Source organism: Lolium perenne, chromosome 7 (genome assembly GCF_019359855.2).
Source record: "Lolium perenne isolate Kyuss_39 chromosome 7, Kyuss_2.0, whole genome shotgun sequence".
NCBI classification, from domain to species: Eukaryota; Viridiplantae; Streptophyta; class Magnoliopsida; order Poales; family Poaceae; genus Lolium; species Lolium perenne.
In genome coordinates this window covers 83,703,559-83,723,009 of record NC_067250.2, presented here as the reverse complement: position 1 = coordinate 83,723,009, position 19,451 = coordinate 83,703,559, and the positions used below count along the sequence as shown (strand labels likewise).

The window sequence follows — 19,451 nt, the reverse complement described above, 5'->3', positions numbered from 1 at the left end:
GCCACCGCGCCCCAGAACGTGGCGTCAAATCCGCTCCACCTCCGCGCACACAAGGTGTTCGACGACTTGCCAGGTAGGCGTGATTGGCCACTGTTCGTTGCCTCGTCTGCTGCGGCGCAACTGTAACCATTGATTTTGCTTCAGACATGGATAGCGACGACGAGATGCTTGCCCTACTGCTGGAGGACGAGCATGCCTTCGACGACGACCTCCGGGAGAATTTGCTGATCATCGCGTCCCTCCAGGACATGCTTGACGCCGAGTGGGAGAAGAGGAAGAGGCTGCGCCACGGAGGATCAAGGCCGAGGAGAAAGAAGTTGAAGCCCCGACAAAGGATGGAGGGACATACCATGCTGCACAACGACTACTTCGCAGATGACGCAACTTTCGTGCCGGTACAGGATGAGCAAGGGTCTGCTCCTGAATATCCTCCACAGCGTTCGAGAGTTCGACCCCTACTTCAAGCTCAAGCACGATGCTGTAGGCGTTATTGGGTTCTCGTCGATTCAGAAGTGCACCACCTCCAGGAGGATGTTTGCATACGGATCACCTGCCGATACACAGGACGACTACATTCGCATGAGTGAGTCTACTGCCATTGAGTGCATGTACAAGTTTTTCCGAGTTGTGGTGGGAAAGTTTGGCAAATACTACTTGAGAGGGCCAACTGAGGAAGAGACTGCAAGGATCATGGCACAAAATGATGCCAGAGGATTCTATGAAATGCTTGGAAGCATCGATTGCATGCACTAGTCATAGAAGAACTGTCCGTTTGCTTGGTAAGGTATATACAAAGGGCGTCATGGATATTGCAGTGTGGTGCTTGAAGCTGTGGCAGATTATGACCTGTGGATTTGGTATTCTTTCTTTGGCATGGCGGGATAACACAATGACATCAACGTGTTGCAGCAGTCTCCGGTGTTCAGCAGACTAGTGGAAGGGCAGGCTCCACCATGTAACTATGAGATCAATGACCACCAATATACCAAAGGCTATTATCTAGCCGATGGTATATATCCAAAATGGGCAACTTTTGTCAAAATAATCTCGAATCCATCAGGTCTGAAGAATTCCCACTTTGCTACGCGACACGAGGCTTGCAGGAAGGATGTCGAGCAGGCATTTGGTGTGATTCAAGCTTAATTTGCAATTGTCCGGTACCCTGCTCTAAGCTGGTCTCACGACCAAATGTGGGAGGTGATGCAGGCTTGTGTGATCATGCACAACATGATCATCGAGGATGACCGCAAGAATCATGCCAGGACACATGTTGGTCCCTATGAGTGTTAGGATCCTCTTGCGGAGGTTGATCATGAGCTGCAGATTTTACTGATTTCCTCGCCATGCACGCAGAGATCCGTGACATCAATGTTAATGATCAACTTGAAGCTGATCTCGTTGAGCATTCGTGGAGGATCAAAGGATTATCAATAAATGCCACGACACCTTGATCTAGCCCTATTTATTATATATTTGTTTAGTTGTTTTATTGTTTGTTGTATTTTGATTTAAAAACAATCTCCGCAAACATATTTATTTGTATGTTATATTTGATAATGGCCGTGTTTTCAAAAACCCTTAAAAAAATTCAAAACTTGCGATAGTATATGTGAATATACTTATGCTATTCACCTAGCTTATAATTTAAATCTTACATAGTGGCGTTGCAATGTAAATTTGTGGAAGGCTAAACGAACTGGCTATCTCGAGGTACGGACAAAGGAAATGCATACCCGTCAAGCTAGACTAATTAGCAATTGCTGACCTAAGCAATGATGTCATTGCATGAAATAAACCATCACGACTCTAAGTCGGGCTGCCTTTTTTTAAAAAAAAAACCGAAGGTACTATGCGTACGATGAATGGGAGACGACTTTCGTACGACACTCGATTCAACGATGGTGCTCCATGCACCAGGCTGGTTCTCGGCATTTGTTGTACTCCCTCTATTTTTAAAAAAATTCTCAACTTTATCTGATTATTATTATGAAGGTATTAAAAAAGGACGTACCCAGTGCTAAGAGCTCCCGCACTGTGCGGGGTCTGGGATATGGAGGTATACTAATATATTTTAGTTATAGATAAATCTGTATTTAAAAAAATTAAGATTTTTGTTTGAAACAGACGAGGTACGAAAATATGACTGATATTGTCATAGGTGTACCGTACCATCCTTTTTTTTAAAACATGGAACCGGGATCTAGTATTGTTTTCCATGTTTGGCGGTAACATTTGTCTAGATGAGCTACCTGTAATTTCTTATCTTGGCCGATATAATCTGGATCCATCGTATAATTTGTGAAGCAGATTATGTAGTCTATGTGGACGAGTGTGGTGTCTCGCTTACAAATAGATGCCAATAAGTTCATTGTGGTTGTATAATGTCATATATGTTTTGTGTTAGGATACCTTGTGTTGCTAGTAATTTTATTCCCACCTTTCTGGCAAGTGGGCCGGAATGCTTGGAGCGACACAAGTGTATGTGGAGCTGGACCTGAGACGGTAACAATTGATATCAGTGCTAACACCGCCATGCTTGTCCAGGGGGTATACCTATCCATGCGTCAGGCCGGGCCGAGGAAAGCCCGAATGTGAAAAACTAGGCCCGAGCCTGGCCCGGCCAAAAGCCTTGTTGGGCCAAGTTTCTTCGTTAAACGCTATTTCCTACTACATAATCGGGCCAACATCTTTAGGCTCGGGCCTGAAAATTTTGTGTTAGGTCAGCCTGTGTATGGCTAAATATGTTGGGAGCTTCCTAGGGGATGAGCTCTTAGGATTCCTATGTTCCTAGTGAATTTAGTCCCACCTCATTAGCAGGAGGGGGCTACCAGGTAATAAGGAAGAGTAGCCATTCTCCCATCATACCAATCTTTCGGGAGCTCTCTACTTGTGAGCTAGGCTAGATGCGCCAAACGACTGAAACCCGACACGAGTGTGTGAAGCTAGGCCTGAGGCTTGAGAGACTACATGTTTTGGCAATATGACTTTATGGTTGATATTTAACCGGGACATTCGGTGCATGTTTTCATTGCTTTTGTGGGTTTTACTTTTTGGTTTTAACACGAGGTTTCACACGCAGTTTCACGGGAATTCATACCGGCTCAACTGCTCAAGTCATAAATTGGTGGTTTATGTAATTTCTCATTGTTCAGCCTATTAGAAAACTAGTCTGAATTCCAACAACTCGCACTTAAACCTTATGAATTCGGCCTTTCCCGTTAAACCTACGGAAGATGGGAAGAGACAAAGCTTATGATCTAGAGTGAGCATTGTTGTAGATCAAAGATCCACATGTGTTTTCACCGGAATTATGTTCCAATGTGATGAATACTTTTTCCCTTGAACATATGGCGCATACGTATATTCTGCGCAAACTGCTCCGCTCATCCTCTGCTGGGGCCAATGGGTCCACGAACACCGGGCACCTACCATATCCACCCTGCCGAGCCAGGCCATCGATAGACCCATTCCACGCGTGGCCACGGCCGAATTCTCGCCGCAATTTACAGGTACGGTTTCTTCTTCTTTGGCAGAATTTTACATGTAGTACTGGGATGAGTTTCATCTCGCTGCAATTGCAGAAAAGTACTGCTCCTACTTCCATTAACCACACCAACCACTGTTCCAACACAACTCACAGCCAACCAGACGCCGTATAAAGACTGAAGAGTTAAAGCTAACAACAGTTGTTAAGCAACTGGTAATCCCTTGCTCAACGCCGGGTGGGCCCGGCGTGTCAGCGCCTGCTTTATTAGACAGACCGCACGGCGTGCCGCATTATTTGTCACGCCAAAGCAGCGCACCATGGATGATGCCACGGGAGAACGTGACATGTAAACAATTCTGCCTGACAATGACAGGTGGGTCCCACGCCTTAATCATTTCCCATTGATTAGGCCCCCGGGAAACCTCATAAATTACCCAAACGGGCTGCTTCCATTTGCCAAAGATCTTCAGATAAAGAAAGTGGGAGAAAAAATGGGGGAGAAAAAGACGAAAAGATTGGGGCCGAACCAGAAGCAGAACCAAAACCTAGACGAACCACACAGCGAGGTAGTAGTAGATAGACAAAGGGAGGAGGTAAGAGGCGGGCGGGACGAGGCCAAAACAGACCAACCAAACCCTAGCTCACCTCGCCGTCCATGGAGGCGCCGCTATGACCCTCCGCCGTGGCCGCCGTCTGGACGTGGGACCGATTGGCCCGGGAGGAGGGGGATGGCGGCCAGATCGGGCGATCCGCCGGAGCCATCGCCGCCGCCGCCGCCGGCGGCGGCGGCTGCTGCCGCCGGCGGCGAGATCTGGGGCACGCTCGAGGAGCTGCTGCTGGCGTGCGCCGTGCGCCGCCACGGCACGGCGAGCTGGGAGTCGGTGGCGACGGCGGTGCAGTCGCGGACCAGGCCCTCCGCCGCCGCGCGCCTCTCGCCCAACAGCTGCCGCCTCCGCTACCGCCTCATCCACCGCCGGTTCGCCGCCGGCGCCGACGACGACGAACACGCGGAACCAGACGCCGACGACGCGTGGGTGGAGGAGCTCCGGAAGCTGCGGGTCGCGGAGCTCCGCCGCGAGGTCGAGCGATACGATCTCTCGATCGGGTAAAAAAACCAACAACCGCAGCCCCGAAAAATTAAAACGGAGAAGAAACTTCAAAACGCCTTCAGCCTCATCCTGTTCGTTCGGTGCGGCCTCTCGCGGGCCGTCCGATGCGGATCGGTCGGCCGATATTATTATTTCTTCGAAAAGGAATGCTTATTTATTTTTCGTTGGCACGGCCAGGTCGTTGAAATCAAAGGTGAAACGGCTCAAGGAGGAGCGGGAGCGGGGCCTCGCCGGCGAGGCCGCGCCGGCGTCTAAGAAGGAGGCACGCGAGGCGGCGAACGGGTGCACGGAGGAGGCCGGCGGGGAGAACGGGGCCTCCGGCGAGGCGTCCGGCCGGTCATGCAAGGAGTCGACCTCGTCAGATCTGAAGCCGCCGCCGGGGCACGACTCCGGCGGCGCCCCCGCCGACGACGGCAAGCCGGAGGTGAAAGAAGAACCCGACGCCGGCGAGGTCGCCGTGAAGAAGGAATCGTCGGGCGAGTCGGTGGCCGGGTCCAAGGAAGCCGACGCGGAGAAGGAGAGCAGCGACGTGCAGAGCGCGGCCAGCCCTTCGCGGCGGCGTCGTCGCCGTCGGCTGCGGAAGGTCGGCGGCGGCGAGCTGGCTTCCGCGTCGGCGCCCGTGGCCCTCCCGGCGGCGGAGGCCGAGCCGCTCCTCGCCTTCCTCGAGTCGGTCAGGACCAGCAAATCGGGCGCCGTGTTCGAGCGGCGGCTCGAGAGCCAGGTAATTTCCCAATTTTCCTCCCGTGTCCCTTTCATTTTCGGAAAGAAATCTCTCATTTTTCATTTCCCACCCTCTCACCTTTTCTTACCGTCGGTAAAAAACCGTAAATGCTACTGTATAATTTTCCATCTTGTTCACCGAGATTTATACGTTGATCAAGTCAAGTAAATACGCAAACACTTCCATGTGAGATCCGTGGATCGCCCGTACGTAATCACGAGACAATTAATTTGATTAGGTAGCACGTAACAAATACTCCTCCAAACTTGCCACGGTTGCTTGGCTTCTAAACTCGGAACACTCCTCGTCTCGGCGAGGCAGGGAAGAAGTTTCTTGGAGTCTTGCTGTTCGCAGTTTCGCACGGCCTCGTCTCGTTGGGTACGTACCGGCACGAACGCGATCGATCTGGACCGTCCATTGCGTGGTGAGCTGGAGATAAGTGATGGGTCAAGGTGGGGAGGCGGTGCGCGTGGTGGGCCCTGACACGAACAACGATGCCCTCTTTTGTTGTCGATCACGTGTGGGTCCAGATTGTCGGCCACTTGGTAGTAGCTGCCGTCTGCCCCTGCCACACAGACTACGCAATCTAGCTTTCTCCTCCAAATGGGTGGGTTGCTAATTTTTTCGCAAAGAAAAAAAGAAGCAAACAAATCGTGGTCTCACATGCGCACTGTGCTGATTTTTCTATTTCAAGTTGATTTTTATTTTTAACTTTTTTTTGGTGGCTTTCTTTCTACTCACCGACCGACCGTAACCAATTTTCAGGAGAGCGGCGAGTACAGGGGAACCATCAGGCGCCACGTGGACCTGGAGATGATCAGATCCAGGCTGGAATCTGGTGGGGCCGCCGGTGGGCCAGGCAGCACCACGTGCTACGCATCGGCCACAGAATTCTACCGCGACCTGCTGCTGCTCTGTGCCAACGCGCTCGTCTTCTTCCCGCGCGGCTCTCCGGAGCACGCCGCCGCGGCGAGGACCCGTGCGCTCGTCTCCAAACGCATCTCGGCGGATCTCCACAAGGACGGCCCCGGGACGTCGGGGAAAGACGCTGCCGCAGGTGCCGTCTCGAAGAAGCCCAAGGCTGACGCGGAGGTCGCCGGTTCGCTACTCGAGAAGGCCGCGCCGATCATCGTCTGTCGGAAGCGGAGCTCCATTGCCAAGGCTGCGGCGGCGGCTGCTGGCAAGGACGAGAAAGTGGAGAAGGGGGACACGGACGATGGCGAGGAGGAGGAAGACGAGGGCAGGAAGAAGGGAGGTGCCAAGGACAAAGCCAAGGGGGTGAGGACCAACAAGGGCCGGGGCCCTGCCAAGAGCTCTGCTCCGAATCAGAAGACAGGGAAGGTTTCCGAGAGTGCCGTGGCTGCTGAAGGGACGAAGAAGTCTGACAAGAAGGGTGGCAAGCCGGCGGCAGCCGGTGGCGTCATCAAGAAACGGAATGCGGTGGACTTCCTAAAGCGGATGAAACAGAGCACGGTGCCCTCAACGGAGAGGGTGTCGCTGCTGGAGACGCTGAAGCTCTCTGCAGCGACGGAGCAGAAAAACACCGGCAAGGGCGATGGCCGGAAGGACCCTGGCAGCTCCTCTGGCTCCAAGAAGTCTGCTGCTGCCACAGAGTCAGGGTCGGGCGGGAGGAGAAGCGTCGGCCGGCCACCGAAACGGGCCGCCGCGCCTCCGACACCACCGCCCTCCAAGAGGGCCAAGGAGGACCGGCCGACCAGGAAGCGTGGTGGGAAGAAGTGATCGGGTGGGAGGCGTCAGGAAATGTGTACATTTTGTAGGGCGGTAGGAACTTCTGGAGCTTTTGATTCCAGTGTTGTAGGAGGAGGGGGAAACGATGATGGATGGGTTTTGTTTTCTTGGCTGGGGGCCGAACGGAACTGCCTCGCGCGCGTCTCTCGTCTTGTGGTACTTGGGAGAGGGCAGCGACGGCGTTCCCCTGAAAAACTGTTGTCCTGTATGTTTTTGGACTAGACTTTTGGAGCTTTTTATACTAGGAAGCAGAAACGATCAAAGGATTGAAATAGCAGTCACTTGTATTCATGTCATGTGCACAACCTTCTCCAAATGATGCAACCAAATGGAATAGTAAAAAAACTTGTATTTTTGTTGACCTGTACTCACATACGGATGCAGCAAATATTTTAGCTTTAGCTTATCTCATTTCAATATTCTTGCAAATTAAGTGATAATTTTGAGCCCACAACTGTATTCAGAAAATAGAAAAGGAACTTCTCCATTTGTTAGCTCATTTCATTTCAATATTCTTGCAAAATTAAATGATATCGAGCCTATGTACAACTGTATCCAAAAAATAAAAATAAAACTTTTGCTACAAATGCAGCAAATATTAAGCTAAGCTCATTCCATCCCTCCAAATGCCCAATTATCTATAGAATCAATGGGCCATTCTGGAAGAGGAGCACCAGGCATTAGAATACGAGCTTTCTTCTCGATTAATCCCAGAGCTTACTCACAAGAATTCTAAACATGTTTACTCCACACCTTTTTTATACTTTTTTTAAAGATTAACTAATCTAAATTTAAAGAAAAACAAAAAGTAATTCCATTGAATTCTATTAGTATTGATCAATAGAATTGCATTCTAGAACATATCATTGTTTCAAAAGGCCAATATACATACACTATTGGACATGCAACTTTTGCTAAAACAAGAATTTGAGTAGTAAGCGGCATCCACTCTGAGTTATGAGTAAGTGGATCCATTTTGTTTTTCTTTCTTCTTCAATTTTTGGTATTTAGGAATTTATAGAATGCTCTTATTTTTCTTTTTCTCCATCTGATATGTTGGCATAAAAGGATCTTATTTTTTCACCAATTGTTCTCGCGTCATTTTCTGTACAAGATGTTAGATCACCGTGGGAAACTTCCAAAATAAGTAACGGTTACCAGTTATTATTCAAACAAAACCTTTGATGATTTATCCTTGGCTTTCTTGAGGAAGTCGTGTCACTAAAAAGGTAGACGAACCGGAATCACGATCTGAGGGGATTCATACTACTTTCTATTCCTACATCAGATCGATTGGCGCATATTTCCTTATTCATCGTTGCTGACTCTTACATCTTCATAAAGAGAATTTAGATGTCTGAACCCAGCGGTGAAATGATGACTAGCGCTCAAGAACAAGGCGTTGCTTGTTGCTTTATAATCACTTTATAGAAGTGGAACCTACAAGCCTAGAAACCTCACACACCTGCACACGCGTTTTTTCACCATTGGTTCTCGTGCCATTTTCTTTAGATCACCGTGGGGAACTTTTAAATAAGTAATGGTTACTAGTCAATTATTCAAACAAACCCTTTGATGACTTATCTTCTGCCTTTCTTAAGGAAGCATGTCACCCGAACCGGAATCACGTCTGAGGGGATTCACACTAGTTCTATAGCTGGTAGATTGGCGCGGATTTCCGATCAATTCCATATTCATTATTGCCAACCCTTACATCATCATAAAGAGAATTGAGATGTCTGAACCCAACGACGAAATGAATGGCTAGCGCTCAACAAGTAAGGGAGGCGTTGCTTGTTGCTTTATTATCACTATAGAGAAGTGGAACCTTTGAGCTTAGAAATGTCAAACACAACTGCACACTCATTTTATTCCAATACTCTTGCAAAATTAAGTGACATTGAGCCTACAACCGCATCCAATAAATGCGGATTTTTTTTTCCATTTTTTTTAGCTTAGCTCATATCATTTCAGCATTCTTGCAAAATTAATTGACAACTGAGTCTACAATTGTATTCCAAAAAACGAAAACAAAATCATGATAAAAATTTGGTCAGCGTGGATCTTTTTTTTCTTCCATTTTTCTTTTAGCTTAGCTCATATCATTTCTGTATTCTTGCAAAATTAAGTGACAACTGAGTCTACAATTGTATTCCAGAAAAAAGAAAGCAAAATCATGATAAAAATGCGGTGAGCGTGGATCGAACACGCGATCTTCAGATCTTCAGTCTGACGCTCTCCCAACTGAGCTATCCCCGCAACTGTTCAAATATTCTAAGCAAATTTAATGACAGGTAATCTTCGTACGATTTTTTCGTCCTGCGGCCGCCGTAAGGGAACCACGTTTGTGCCATGTTTGGTCAAGGACATCACCTGGGACATGTTCGGTTGATGCAAATTTTTTTACCGTATCTAAGAGCCAAGATATGGTGGAAGTTATGGATTGGTTTCAGAAGACGCGACTATTTATTTTCTTTCAAAACTCCCATAAAACCAACATGGCGAGAGAAAGCATCACTTTCCTCGAGTGCCCTATTTTGTGAATCATGTCAGCCCACCAATCCTTAATTGTGTGCATATCTTCCCAATTTGTAGGATCGACATCGTATTGGCCAAGCCAAAGCTTCAAGTTGGACCACACACTAGTGGTGAAGCGACATTTGAAAAGTAGGTCGATTCTTGGTGTTGGTTACAAAACTTGCATAAGCCTCAATTATATCTTCCGCTTTGTTCAAGTCTATTTGCCGCCCAAACTCGATTTTGAGAGATCAACCATGCATGCAAAGATATTGCATTTGGGAGGTGCATATGGTTTCCAAACCAAAGAAGGCATAAGAGAGTTTGAGAGTCCCAAAAATTATATCTTGTAGGCCGACTTGGCGGAGTAGGAACCATCATTGCTGAACTTCTAAAGTTTCTTCCCCACAGGGACCACCTCCAAATGAGCATTGGTGAGTTTTTACCAAAGCTTGTAGAACTGTCCAATGTGATCCATGCATGCATGGACCACCGTCAGTATTGATTTAGGAGACCCCCAAATCATTTTCCAAGTCTTTGTGAACCATGCATTTTCTTTTTCGAATGACCAAAAATTAGTGGGGTAATCCTTTGGCCGCATACCATCAAGCCAAGTAGCCACCCAAAAAATGCCTTCTTTCCATTTCCAATGGCTACTTTAGTCGCAACTGCGAAGAGATCACGATCATGAGGTGTCCAGGGGTTCCCAAAGTCGGCCCATGCCTTAGGGATGTACATCAGTGGCGGACATTGGAAAAAATTGTGGGTGTACACACCTCAAAAAAATCTCAGTAACCCATGTTGTTGTGGATATACTTCATAGGTATACCATCGACATGGTCCGGTTCCGGCAAGCCAGGGTGGCCCACAGATGGCGGTGATGGCATATGGCCCACCGAACGGACTAGTTACTGTTGATCAAGATGGAAGATGTCCATCCCAGGAACAAGGAGCCGAATCCCAACCGACCTACGAAGGTAGCCGGAACCGAACCGACCTACTTAGGTAGCCGGATCCATGAATGCCCATGAAGGTAGCCGGATCCTTGGAGGTCTATGCTAGGAGTCAGATCCATGAAGACCAACGAAGGAAGCTGGATTCGTGACGACAAGTTAGGAATAAGTGGATCCTTGACGTACACGACAATATAATATTCTGTAGTTAGACAACTTCTATTCCAGCTAGACTCTCTGTAGAAACCCTAGAGGCAGATCTCGAACTAGCAACGAGACAACTGTAACTCATTGTAACAACACGAAAGCGCCGAGATAATTCTAGACAAGTAGGCATTAGGCCCTGCCTTCGAGCAGGATATTCCGAAGTTGGGTAAACCGCGTACCACCATCCCAATGGCTCTCCGCCCTATGGCCTCTACTTCTCCCCCCCCCCCCCTTCGTGAGGATCCCTCCTCCGGGGTACCGTCGATTAGGCAACGACACATGTGTTATAAAAATTTACCAAATGATTACTATAGATAGCCAATTGATTCACAACATTGTACATTAATACATTTTTTTTTCAAATGTGGATTGTTCCAATACGATGAAATATACCATAAGTAGAGATTTACATCACTAGGAGACATGTGATTTCGACGAGGAGTGGAAGCCATACTGGTCCATGGGGTTCAAACCAAACATTTCCATAGATTTCTGATTGGTAGGTCTTGAGTCAAATAAGCTCAACAAAAGTTGAATTGAGAATTTGGGAGTAACTGGAGTGTAGATTTAGCTACATTATTCTATATTTATTGTGAAATTCGCTAAGAAACATTTTTTTCAAGATATGACCCTTTTTTATTATTCATGGAACAATTCTTTTGAAGCGTAAGTATTTTCTAAACATCCACGAACTATCTGACTCCGTGAAAAAAATCAAGACATTTACCTTTTTAACATCCGTGAAATATGCATATTTTTTTGGGTCATGGACCATTTTTTCACAAGACATGAACCTTTTATATTTGCAATATGAATTTTTTTAGCATCAATGAACCCTCGTTTAATAAACGTGTGAGAGAGACGGGCCCTAGTGATTCAAAGTTTGGAAGGAATGCGTGGTGAATTTTTTCGATTGGCAGGATGGAGCCAAAATCACAAAACCGTGGCTCAGGAACCAAAAGGGATTTTTTGCCGCTTTATTTCCAGATTAAAGTGAACGGGCGAATTCAATCGAATGCTCTCCGGAGACGAGACTCTACTTGGAGTGCGGTGCTTTCCTGGCGTGGCACCAACCCAACTCTACTTTCCCAAAAAGAGATGGCGCCGTCGCGGCGGGAGACGACGGTGGAAGCGCCGTGGAGCAGGCTGGAGGGGCAGGTGGTGCTGGTGACGGGCGCATCCTCCGGCATCGGCCGCGAATTCTGCCTCGACCTGGCGGGCGCCGGCTGCCGGGTCGTCGCCGCCGCGCGCCGCGCCGACCGCCTCCTCTCGCTCTGTGATGAGATCAACGCGTCTGCCTCGGCGGCCGGCGCAGGACCCCGGGCGGTGCCTGTTGAGCTCGATGTCGCCGCCGGAGGGTCCGCTGTCGACGCGGCAGTGCAGAGGGCCTGGGACGCCTTCGGCCGCATCGACGTCCTGGTCAACAACGCTGGCCTCCGAGGTAACCAATTTGCTCTACGGGGTTCACACCCCGTGCGAACCTTTGTCTACTGATTTATGGAACTGTCATATCTGAAATAATTTAAGGGTCTGATTTTATCTCCAAATGCTGTCAAATTAAGCTCATATATGAAATAATTTCGAGCCAATACCAAAACTACGAACATGCTCTTAGTAAAACTGTTAATGCTTACTAGGTTTTTGTTACTGAACCTAGCACTTATTGCCCTCAATGGAGGTAAGAATGTTGTCCTTGCATACTTCAGGAGGTGTTCACTCGCCACTGGATTGGCCTGAGGATGAGTGGGATAAACTCATCAAGACGAACCTTACAGGATTATGGCTGGTCGCCAAGCATGTATGTAGACGCATGCGGGATGCCAAGATAAAGGGTTCAGTAATTAACATTTCCTCTGTTTCGGGTTTGAACCGTGGCAATCTGCCTGGCTCCATTGGATACGCATCGTCCAAGTCGGCTGTGCATTCCGTCACAAAGGTAATATCCTTACTACCCGTCAAAGGCGTGTCGAATTATTGTGCTTGTAACAAGCTATATTTGATATGCTGGTGCAGCTCATGGCTTTGGAACTGGGAGCGCATGGAATTCGAGTGAACTCCATTGCGCCTGGAATCTTCCAGTCAGAGATAACTGCTCCTCTGTTGCAAAAGAGATGGTTGAAAACAGTCGTTTCAAAGATCGTGCCACTTAAGGTCAATGGCACTACTGATCCAGCATTGACATCGCTGGTTCGTTATCTCATCCATCAAACGTCGTCATATGTAACTGGCAACATCTTCGTTGTAGATTCAGGTGCTTCCTTACCTGGTGTTCCAATATTCTCTTCTCTGTAATCAGTTACTGGAGCTAAGGTGGGTATGTGCAATAAGCAATACAAACTAGTGCCTTGACCTGTCTGTACTGTTAAGCATGTACTCACATAACATGTTATACTCTGAAGACCGCTTCTCTTTTGTTCTGTCATGTCAAGCATAGTATACTTAATAATTATTTCTAAATATAATAAAATCTACATGGACAGTGTCACCACATTGTTGGCTGTAATGCATCTTCCTTGGAAGGTCACTTTTCTAATAGTTCTAAATGCTTGTGCTATATATATATGTACAGAATCATGATAGTATATGAGGGTTGTAACGTCAGATATATATTATTTGCCCAGCTGGTTATCCAAGAAAATTATCCAGGTAAACATTCTGATCACAATACTACATACTAAAGAAGAAAACGCAAATGGCCCAGGAATACAGTGCAGTTATTGCAGTAATGCTTTGCATGCTAGGTTTAATATGGATTGGATTACACAAACCAAATTCACGATAAATGGAGAAAAGAATCGGTTCCTGGCAGTTCTAGCAATCACATTTATAATAAAAAATACCATCGTGGAACAAAATTTCACTAGAACATGTGAAACAAATAACAAGCTCACAAAACTTTGTTACAGTTTAAATCACCAGGATAGCTTGAAAGAAAATATCAAATAATAAGTTCACTAATGTTACATACTGAAACATCCAGATTCCGTGCATATCATTCAAATAAAATGTGGCAATTCGGCCTGCAAGATGCCATCATCCTCAAATCTCATAATGCATTCCAACCTGTAAGGTTTTGCCAGGAGCTATCTTTAGGCTGGACATGTTGGACCTGAAGTTCTTTTGCAGGAACCTGTAAAGGTTATTGATAACGAAGCGCTTGAAACGGTTTCGTCCGGTTCCCATCTTTAGAATAGTCCTACCAAACACAAAGGTTGTTCCATTTGTGAAAGCCGAATCCAGCAGTAAGGTCTCATCATTATTCTCAGCAATTTCCTTCAGAGAGGCAACAACTAATACAACAAAATCGTCATCATCGATGTTGTGCTTGTCCATGTAGCCATATTGGAGTATGCACCTGTAAACACCGACATGATCCAGTTTGTCTACGAGGAAGCGCTCTTCAGGAAGGACGAATGTCACTGGAAGAATCCTCACGGTGACAAACACCGTAACTTCACGGATGGAGCCCGTATGCCGGACATAGTGGCGCACAATTGGTGGAATGCCATTCATTAAGTCAGTGCAAAAGATGCATATCCCAGGTACCTTGCTGCTCATCATTACTATTTGGAGGAATTCCTGCCTATCCACCAAGTTGGCGGCTTCATATTCATTTTTCTTGCGTCTCCCATAAGTCCATGAAGTTGTTATTGAAAGGAAAAATGCTGTAATTACAAATGGAACCCATCCGCCTTGTAAGACCTTGTATAGAAGTGAGGTCATGTAAATGCCTTCGATGGAAATGAAGACACCACAACACAGAGCAACTAGTAGAATATGCCACTGCCAGACTATAACCATGTTAACTGACATCAGGGCTGTTGTAAAAAGCATAACAAATATCACCACAGTTCCTGCAAACAAAAGGAAAGAACTTCCAATCAGATGGCAACTAACGCATTTAGTACCAATTGCATCCATCCAAATAGTGTTTGCTTTCTTGTTTCTAGCAGAATACTATGGTATGCTACTCCATTCTTAAGAGCCCAAGTACCAAACAAACTATTAGGTATTTTGCGTGTTAAGATTTTATGTTCACAAAACATGGAAACTAGAAATAACATGACCAGATGCTAGGGTGCTCACCAAAGGCTTGCCCAATCTGTGGCCCCCCTTCAAAGCCAATAGTAATCAAGATGCACACGATCATCAAGAAGTAGTTGACCTCTGGAGAGTATACTTGACCTTCATATTTTTCTGAGGTATGCTTCATGGTAACCCTCGGAAAACAGCCTAGTGCAATTGATTGCCGAATGATGGAGAAACTGGCTGATATTAATGACTGGCTGGCAACAATAGCAGCTAAAGTAGCTATGATAAACATGGGCCAGAATAAAGGTTCTGGAGTGCTACTGTAAAACGTTGTGCTCAGCATAGAAGGGTTCTTGATCAAAAATGCTGCCTGGCCAGCATATGCAAGGATCATTGATGGATAAACTATTGCTGAATATGCCAGCTGCAGGGGGGAGGAAGGAACATAGTTAGTACTTGTACTTTTCTTACCATATCAATAGCCAATTATCATTTACCTGAATCGATGATTTATTGAAATGACCCAAATCAGCAAACATAGCTTCAGCACCTGATTATGATCACCGATATAATAGTCATTTAAGGAGGTTAAGCAACAGAAAACTAAATAACTAGATATATATCCTTTGAGTGTGAAGTAACATGAGAAGTCGAATTTTGTTGCATGATTTTATTCAAACTGAAAAAGGTTCTAGTTGAAGTAAATTTCTAACCTGTTATGCATAGAACCACTGCTCCAAGTTCCTCCCAGGCTGCCTTTTTGTTTCTCGAGAAGAAGGTTATTATGTATATTGGATTCCAGGCTTTCAGAACGGATGGATAATACTTGATGATATTGTACAGTCCAATGAATGCAACAAATACAAACCATAAGAGCATAATAGGAGAGAAGGCGAAGCTGACTTTGCTCGTCCCAAATCTCTCACAAACAAACAGAATGATCAAGATGATCACGCTTAGAATGACAACATGCTCTGGTGCAAGCAAACAAATCGTTATTGTTTTTCCTTGCCATACAAAGTAGAACTGTGTTGGCTAAAATAGCAAGAAAAAGAGAGTCTATAATACAGTAAAAAAGAAATCAAATAACCAGCTGTTACCTTGTGTTATGCGATCAGATCTTGTTTGGATACCTTGAACAGCTGACAGAACTGATTTTTTCATATACAAATATAAACATCAGGACAATCAAACGAGGACTAAAATTACATTACTGTACATTACTGAGCACTCTTGAAGTGGCAATAAGAACGGAAATGTTGGATGCATATACTATGTACCTGAGATGGCTGGAGTGAGAGCACCATCACCCATCACCATGGAAGTCGCACACAGGACCATATAGGTGATGATTGCCTGTGCTAGTGTGCTTTTTTCCAAGAAGTCCCGCATCTTAGATGGTAGTTTACTCTTCTTACTGTGGAACTTCAGATTAATGTCAGATACCAACCGTGTGACTGGCATTGGCATGCTTCCCTTGAAATTCACATGCTGCCGCAAAAGCGAGTACAGGGCAAAGGTGCCACCTTCAGGAAATAAGCGCGAGTGTAAGTATGCCGAAATCCAAATGCGACCTATATATATTTTTGCCAAGCAGAAGGATATGGAATTTTGAAAAGCGTTTTATACTTTCATAGAGTAATTGAGCTTGTGATATACCGTTGATAAAATAATTGTATGGTGGCAGTCTGGCAGAAGTATTTTCTCTTACATTTTTTTGTGTGTGCTACTTTCACAGGTCGTGTGTTCAGGCTTGTATGGGGATTTCTTCTAGCCTAGCATCTATGTTACATTTGAAGTTATTTTCGTACGGTTTTTCCGGCAATCAGCTGTGGTTACTGAGTATCAGTTGAGTTCAACATCACAAGGAGGAGTAACACAAAATAATACTACCTCTGTCCATGAGAGGATGTCGCAAGTTTGTCTAAATTGAGATGTATCTATACACTCTTTAGTGTATAGATACATCCGAATTTAGACAAATCCCTGACACTATTTTATGGATGGAGGGAGTGTAACATTTCACAGTGCAGTTCAAGTTCGTTCTGAACTGTCTAGCTACATTCCTGATTTACCATCTATTTCAGCTAGGGTTGGTATAACAGGGGAATAGAACACCGGGTTCCCATGAAAAAACATAATTTTACCTTAAATATACTGCTTTCATTTTTCATTTTGTCTTGTTACTTTTAGGTCCACAAAGATCATTTTCTAGTTTGAAATGGGTCACATGGCACCCAACTTTTTTTTTCGAGAGTAAACATGGCACCCAATATTCAACAGCATATCTCGAGCGTTGCTGCTGACATAGGCCAAAAAACCGGTTCTGATTTTTCCAATCTACTACTATCAGAATTCAGCCAAAACACTCATATCCGGTGTTCTCGCCCACGCAGTTTCCATCGATGATTAGGAGATTAACATGTGCTGAAGATCGAGGTAGTAGTAAGTTACCTTCTCCGTGATCGTCGGCCCGGAGGACGATGAACGTGTACTTGATGAGGCCGATCAGGGTGAGCGTCCAGAGGATGAGGCTGAGGAGGCCGAGGAAGTCGTGCTCCCCCGGGTTCGGCAGCTTGACGGACGAGTACACGTAAAGCGGCGACGTGCCGAGGTCGCCGTACACGATGCCCAGCGACTGGTAGCTCAGCACCCCTATCTGCAGCCACGTGAAGTCCTGTGCCATCGCCGGCCACGCGCGGCGTAGATCGGTCGATCGGTCGCATCAATAGATCAGAAATGTCAACGAGTTTGCGAGATTTTAGATCAGGGACTGCTCGTATGCGTACCAGGGGCTTGCGGTGCTCCATCTTGTAGGAGTGGCTGAAGGTGCGGCGCGCGCGGCAGACGTCCCCGTCGCCGGCGTCATCGTCTTCGTTCGTGGAGCTCCTCTCGTCGATGGCCGCGACGGCGGCGGCGCTCATCTGGACCACGACGTCGTCGGCCGGCGGCTGGTGCTCCATTGCGCGACCTGGATATCCGATCAATCTCAGCTGAAAGGAGAATTCGTTCTCACTTCTCAGGGTTTAATAGAGGCTGGGGCTACTCACTCGGGGTTTTAGGAGCTGGTAGTTAGTTTGTTAGTTTGTTAGCATGCAAATAGCCCAACCGCGTGCCTACAATCTTCCTCTCCTTGTTGACCAGCGCCCAATATGCCGAGTGAGACGCCGGTGTGGCCGTGTGGGGCAAAGGATTTCGGTGCAAAATTGAGCCGAGTAGCACTATTGTAAGCAATCCCCTTGCTAGTGGTTGAGTCATGGTCAAAAATATTGCCAAAAAAGTGAAATGTGGGCGGTTCAGTGTTTTCTTCGTGATGATGATGTGTCGGCTACATCCTAAAGTCAGAATAAGGTCATCCCCACCCTATACTCGCTCCGGTGGTGCATCTCGTGTGCCTAGCGGATTTCCTAGGATTTAGTAGATTTTCGTATTTGTTGGTGTGGTTTCAGGTCGGTCTCTTCCGATCTACGATTGCCATCATCGGCGATGATTGTTGCTCTGGTGCTGGTCCTCTAGGGCCTTATCATGACGACTTATCGCCCGGCTACTACAACAAACTTTACTACGACAAGTTTTCCCCGACTCCGGTGATATGGCAACCAGTAGAAGCCTAATGATTGACTTTATTCTTTCATGACCTACGTGTCAATGCACCATGTAATAGATTTATCTCATTATTATGAGTTAGTAGTTGTAATAGTTTCTATGGATAGTGGACAATCATGAAGCGGCGCCATGACTGGTAATGATGGAGATCATGCCCGTACTTTGAAGATGAAGATCAAAAGCACAAGAAGAAAAGACCATATCATATCACATTATAAATGCATGTGATTTTTATCCTTTATGCATCTTATTTTGCTTAGATCTCGACGGTAGCATTGTAAATTATAAGATGATCCCTCTCACTATATATCAAGATAATAATGTGTTCTCTCTTAAGTATGCACCATTGCAAAAGCTCATCATTTCGAAGCAGCTCGTGATGATAAGGTGTGATTGATTCTATGTTCACATACAACGAGTGTAATCTAGATTTACACATGCAAAATACTAGGTTTAACTTGACGAGCCCAGCATGTACATACATGGTCTTGGAATACGAAAATTGAATAAATCTTGAGTTATATGAATGATATGATGACTACTTCAATGTTTGCATTTGAAACACATATTCTCTCGTGAAAATCGGGCTTGGTGTAGTGGATTTTGTTCGTGTAATCACTAAGATAATGTTAGGGATGCTATTTTGAGTGGAAGTTCACCTAGTAATTTAGAATTAAAATTTAAACTCAATTTATTATTAGTTTAGTCTAAATGTGTTTGCAAATATGTTGTAGATCATGACCCCACCTGCAATCAACTTTAATGTGTTTCTAGAGAAAGAAAAGCTGAAAAACACTAGAAGCAACTTTACAGATGGGTGCCGTAATATGAGGATTGTCCTAAGTGCCGCTCAAAATTAAGACCTATGTGACGTGGGCATACCCCTATTGGGTACACACTATTACCATACCACATGTAGTCCAACACTTAAACTAGAGGCCCACATGAGGATTACGAAGCCCAAGAAGCATTGGCAGTTACTAAGGAGCCGAAGCCTAGGAACCTGGTGTGCGGGGCAGACCTAGACATGATACCTGAGACATGGCGTCTCATATAAGGGACATGATGGG

At 46.0% G+C, this 19,451-nt stretch overlaps 3 protein-coding genes, 1 long non-coding RNA gene and 1 other non-coding gene across 5 annotated transcripts; 3 read left to right on the top strand and 2 right to left on the bottom strand.

The window, feature by feature from the left end:
- The first annotated feature begins 4,012 nt into the window (after positions 1–4,012).
- Positions 4,013–7,421, top strand: LOC127316832 (uncharacterized). Its single transcript, XM_051347296.2, has 3 exons — positions 4,013–4,592; positions 4,774–5,317; positions 6,083–7,421. The coding sequence occupies exons 1-3, from the start codon at positions 4,216–4,218 to the stop codon at positions 7,055–7,057; spliced, it is 1,896 nt and encodes a 631-aa protein (XP_051203256.1). The 5' UTR covers positions 4,013–4,215; the 3' UTR covers positions 7,058–7,421.
- A 1,831-nt stretch (positions 7,422–9,252) lies between these two features.
- Positions 9,253–9,325, bottom strand: TRNAF-GAA (transfer RNA phenylalanine (anticodon GAA)). The gene has a single exon. It is a non-coding gene; the product is annotated as a tRNA-Phe (tRNA).
- A 2,413-nt stretch (positions 9,326–11,738) lies between these two features.
- On the top strand, positions 11,739–13,165 carry LOC127316835 (uncharacterized). The gene is made up of 3 exons (XM_051347300.2): positions 11,739–12,184; positions 12,450–12,679; positions 12,757–13,165. Exons 1-3 carry the CDS (start codon positions 11,842–11,844, stop codon positions 13,033–13,035), a joined length of 852 nt encoding a protein of 283 aa, XP_051203260.1. The 5' UTR covers positions 11,739–11,841; the 3' UTR covers positions 13,036–13,165.
- Positions 13,166–13,606: 441 nt separating this feature from the next.
- On the bottom strand, positions 13,607–17,785 carry LOC127316834 (potassium transporter 26). The gene is made up of 8 exons (XM_051347298.2): positions 17,565–17,785; positions 17,230–17,452; positions 16,056–16,301; positions 15,876–15,926; positions 15,489–15,749; positions 15,273–15,325; positions 14,830–15,199; positions 13,607–14,597 (listed from the first exon to the last, which is right to left on the bottom strand). The coding sequence occupies exons 1-8, from the start codon at positions 17,736–17,738 to the stop codon at positions 13,783–13,785; spliced, it is 2,193 nt and encodes a 730-aa protein (XP_051203258.1). The 5' UTR covers positions 17,739–17,785; the 3' UTR covers positions 13,607–13,782.
- LOC127316836 (uncharacterized) lies at positions 13,867–16,948 on the top strand. The gene is made up of 3 exons (XR_007860667.2): positions 13,867–13,985; positions 14,081–14,285; positions 16,514–16,948. It is a non-coding gene; the product is annotated as an uncharacterized lncRNA (long non-coding RNA).
- Positions 17,786–19,451: the final 1,666 nt, after the last annotated feature.

Bases quoted from the DNA above. Each gene is read 5' to 3' on its own strand.
- LOC127316832 (XM_051347296.2), top strand. From the start codon at position 4,216: ATGGCGGCCAGATCGGGCGATCCGCCGGAGCCATCGCCGCCGCCGCCG. The intron at 4,593-4,773 runs GTAAAAAAACCA...TGGCACGGCCAG, and splicing joins CGATACGATCTCTCGATCGG to GTCGTTGAAATCAAAGGTGA. The intron at 5,318-6,082 runs GTAATTTCCCAA...ACCAATTTTCAG, and splicing joins AGCGGCGGCTCGAGAGCCAG to GAGAGCGGCGAGTACAGGGG.
- LOC127316835 (XM_051347300.2), top strand. From the start codon at position 11,842: ATGGCGCCGTCGCGGCGGGAGACGACGGTGGAAGCGCCGTGGAGCAGG. The intron at 12,185-12,449 runs GTAACCAATTTG...TGCATACTTCAG, and splicing joins CAACAACGCTGGCCTCCGAG to GAGGTGTTCACTCGCCACTG. The intron at 12,680-12,756 runs GTAATATCCTTA...ATGCTGGTGCAG, and splicing joins CTGTGCATTCCGTCACAAAG to CTCATGGCTTTGGAACTGGG.
- LOC127316834 (XM_051347298.2), bottom strand. From the start codon at position 17,738: ATGGAGCACCAGCCGCCGGCCGACGACGTCGTGGTCCAGATGAGCGCC. The intron at 15,927-16,055 runs GTACATAGTATA...TGAAAAAATCAG, and splicing joins TCTCACTCCAGCCATCTCAG to TTCTGTCAGCTGTTCAAGGT. The intron at 14,598-14,829 runs GTGAGCACCCTA...TTTTGTTTGCAG, and splicing joins ACAGATTGGGCAAGCCTTTG to GAACTGTGGTGATATTTGTT.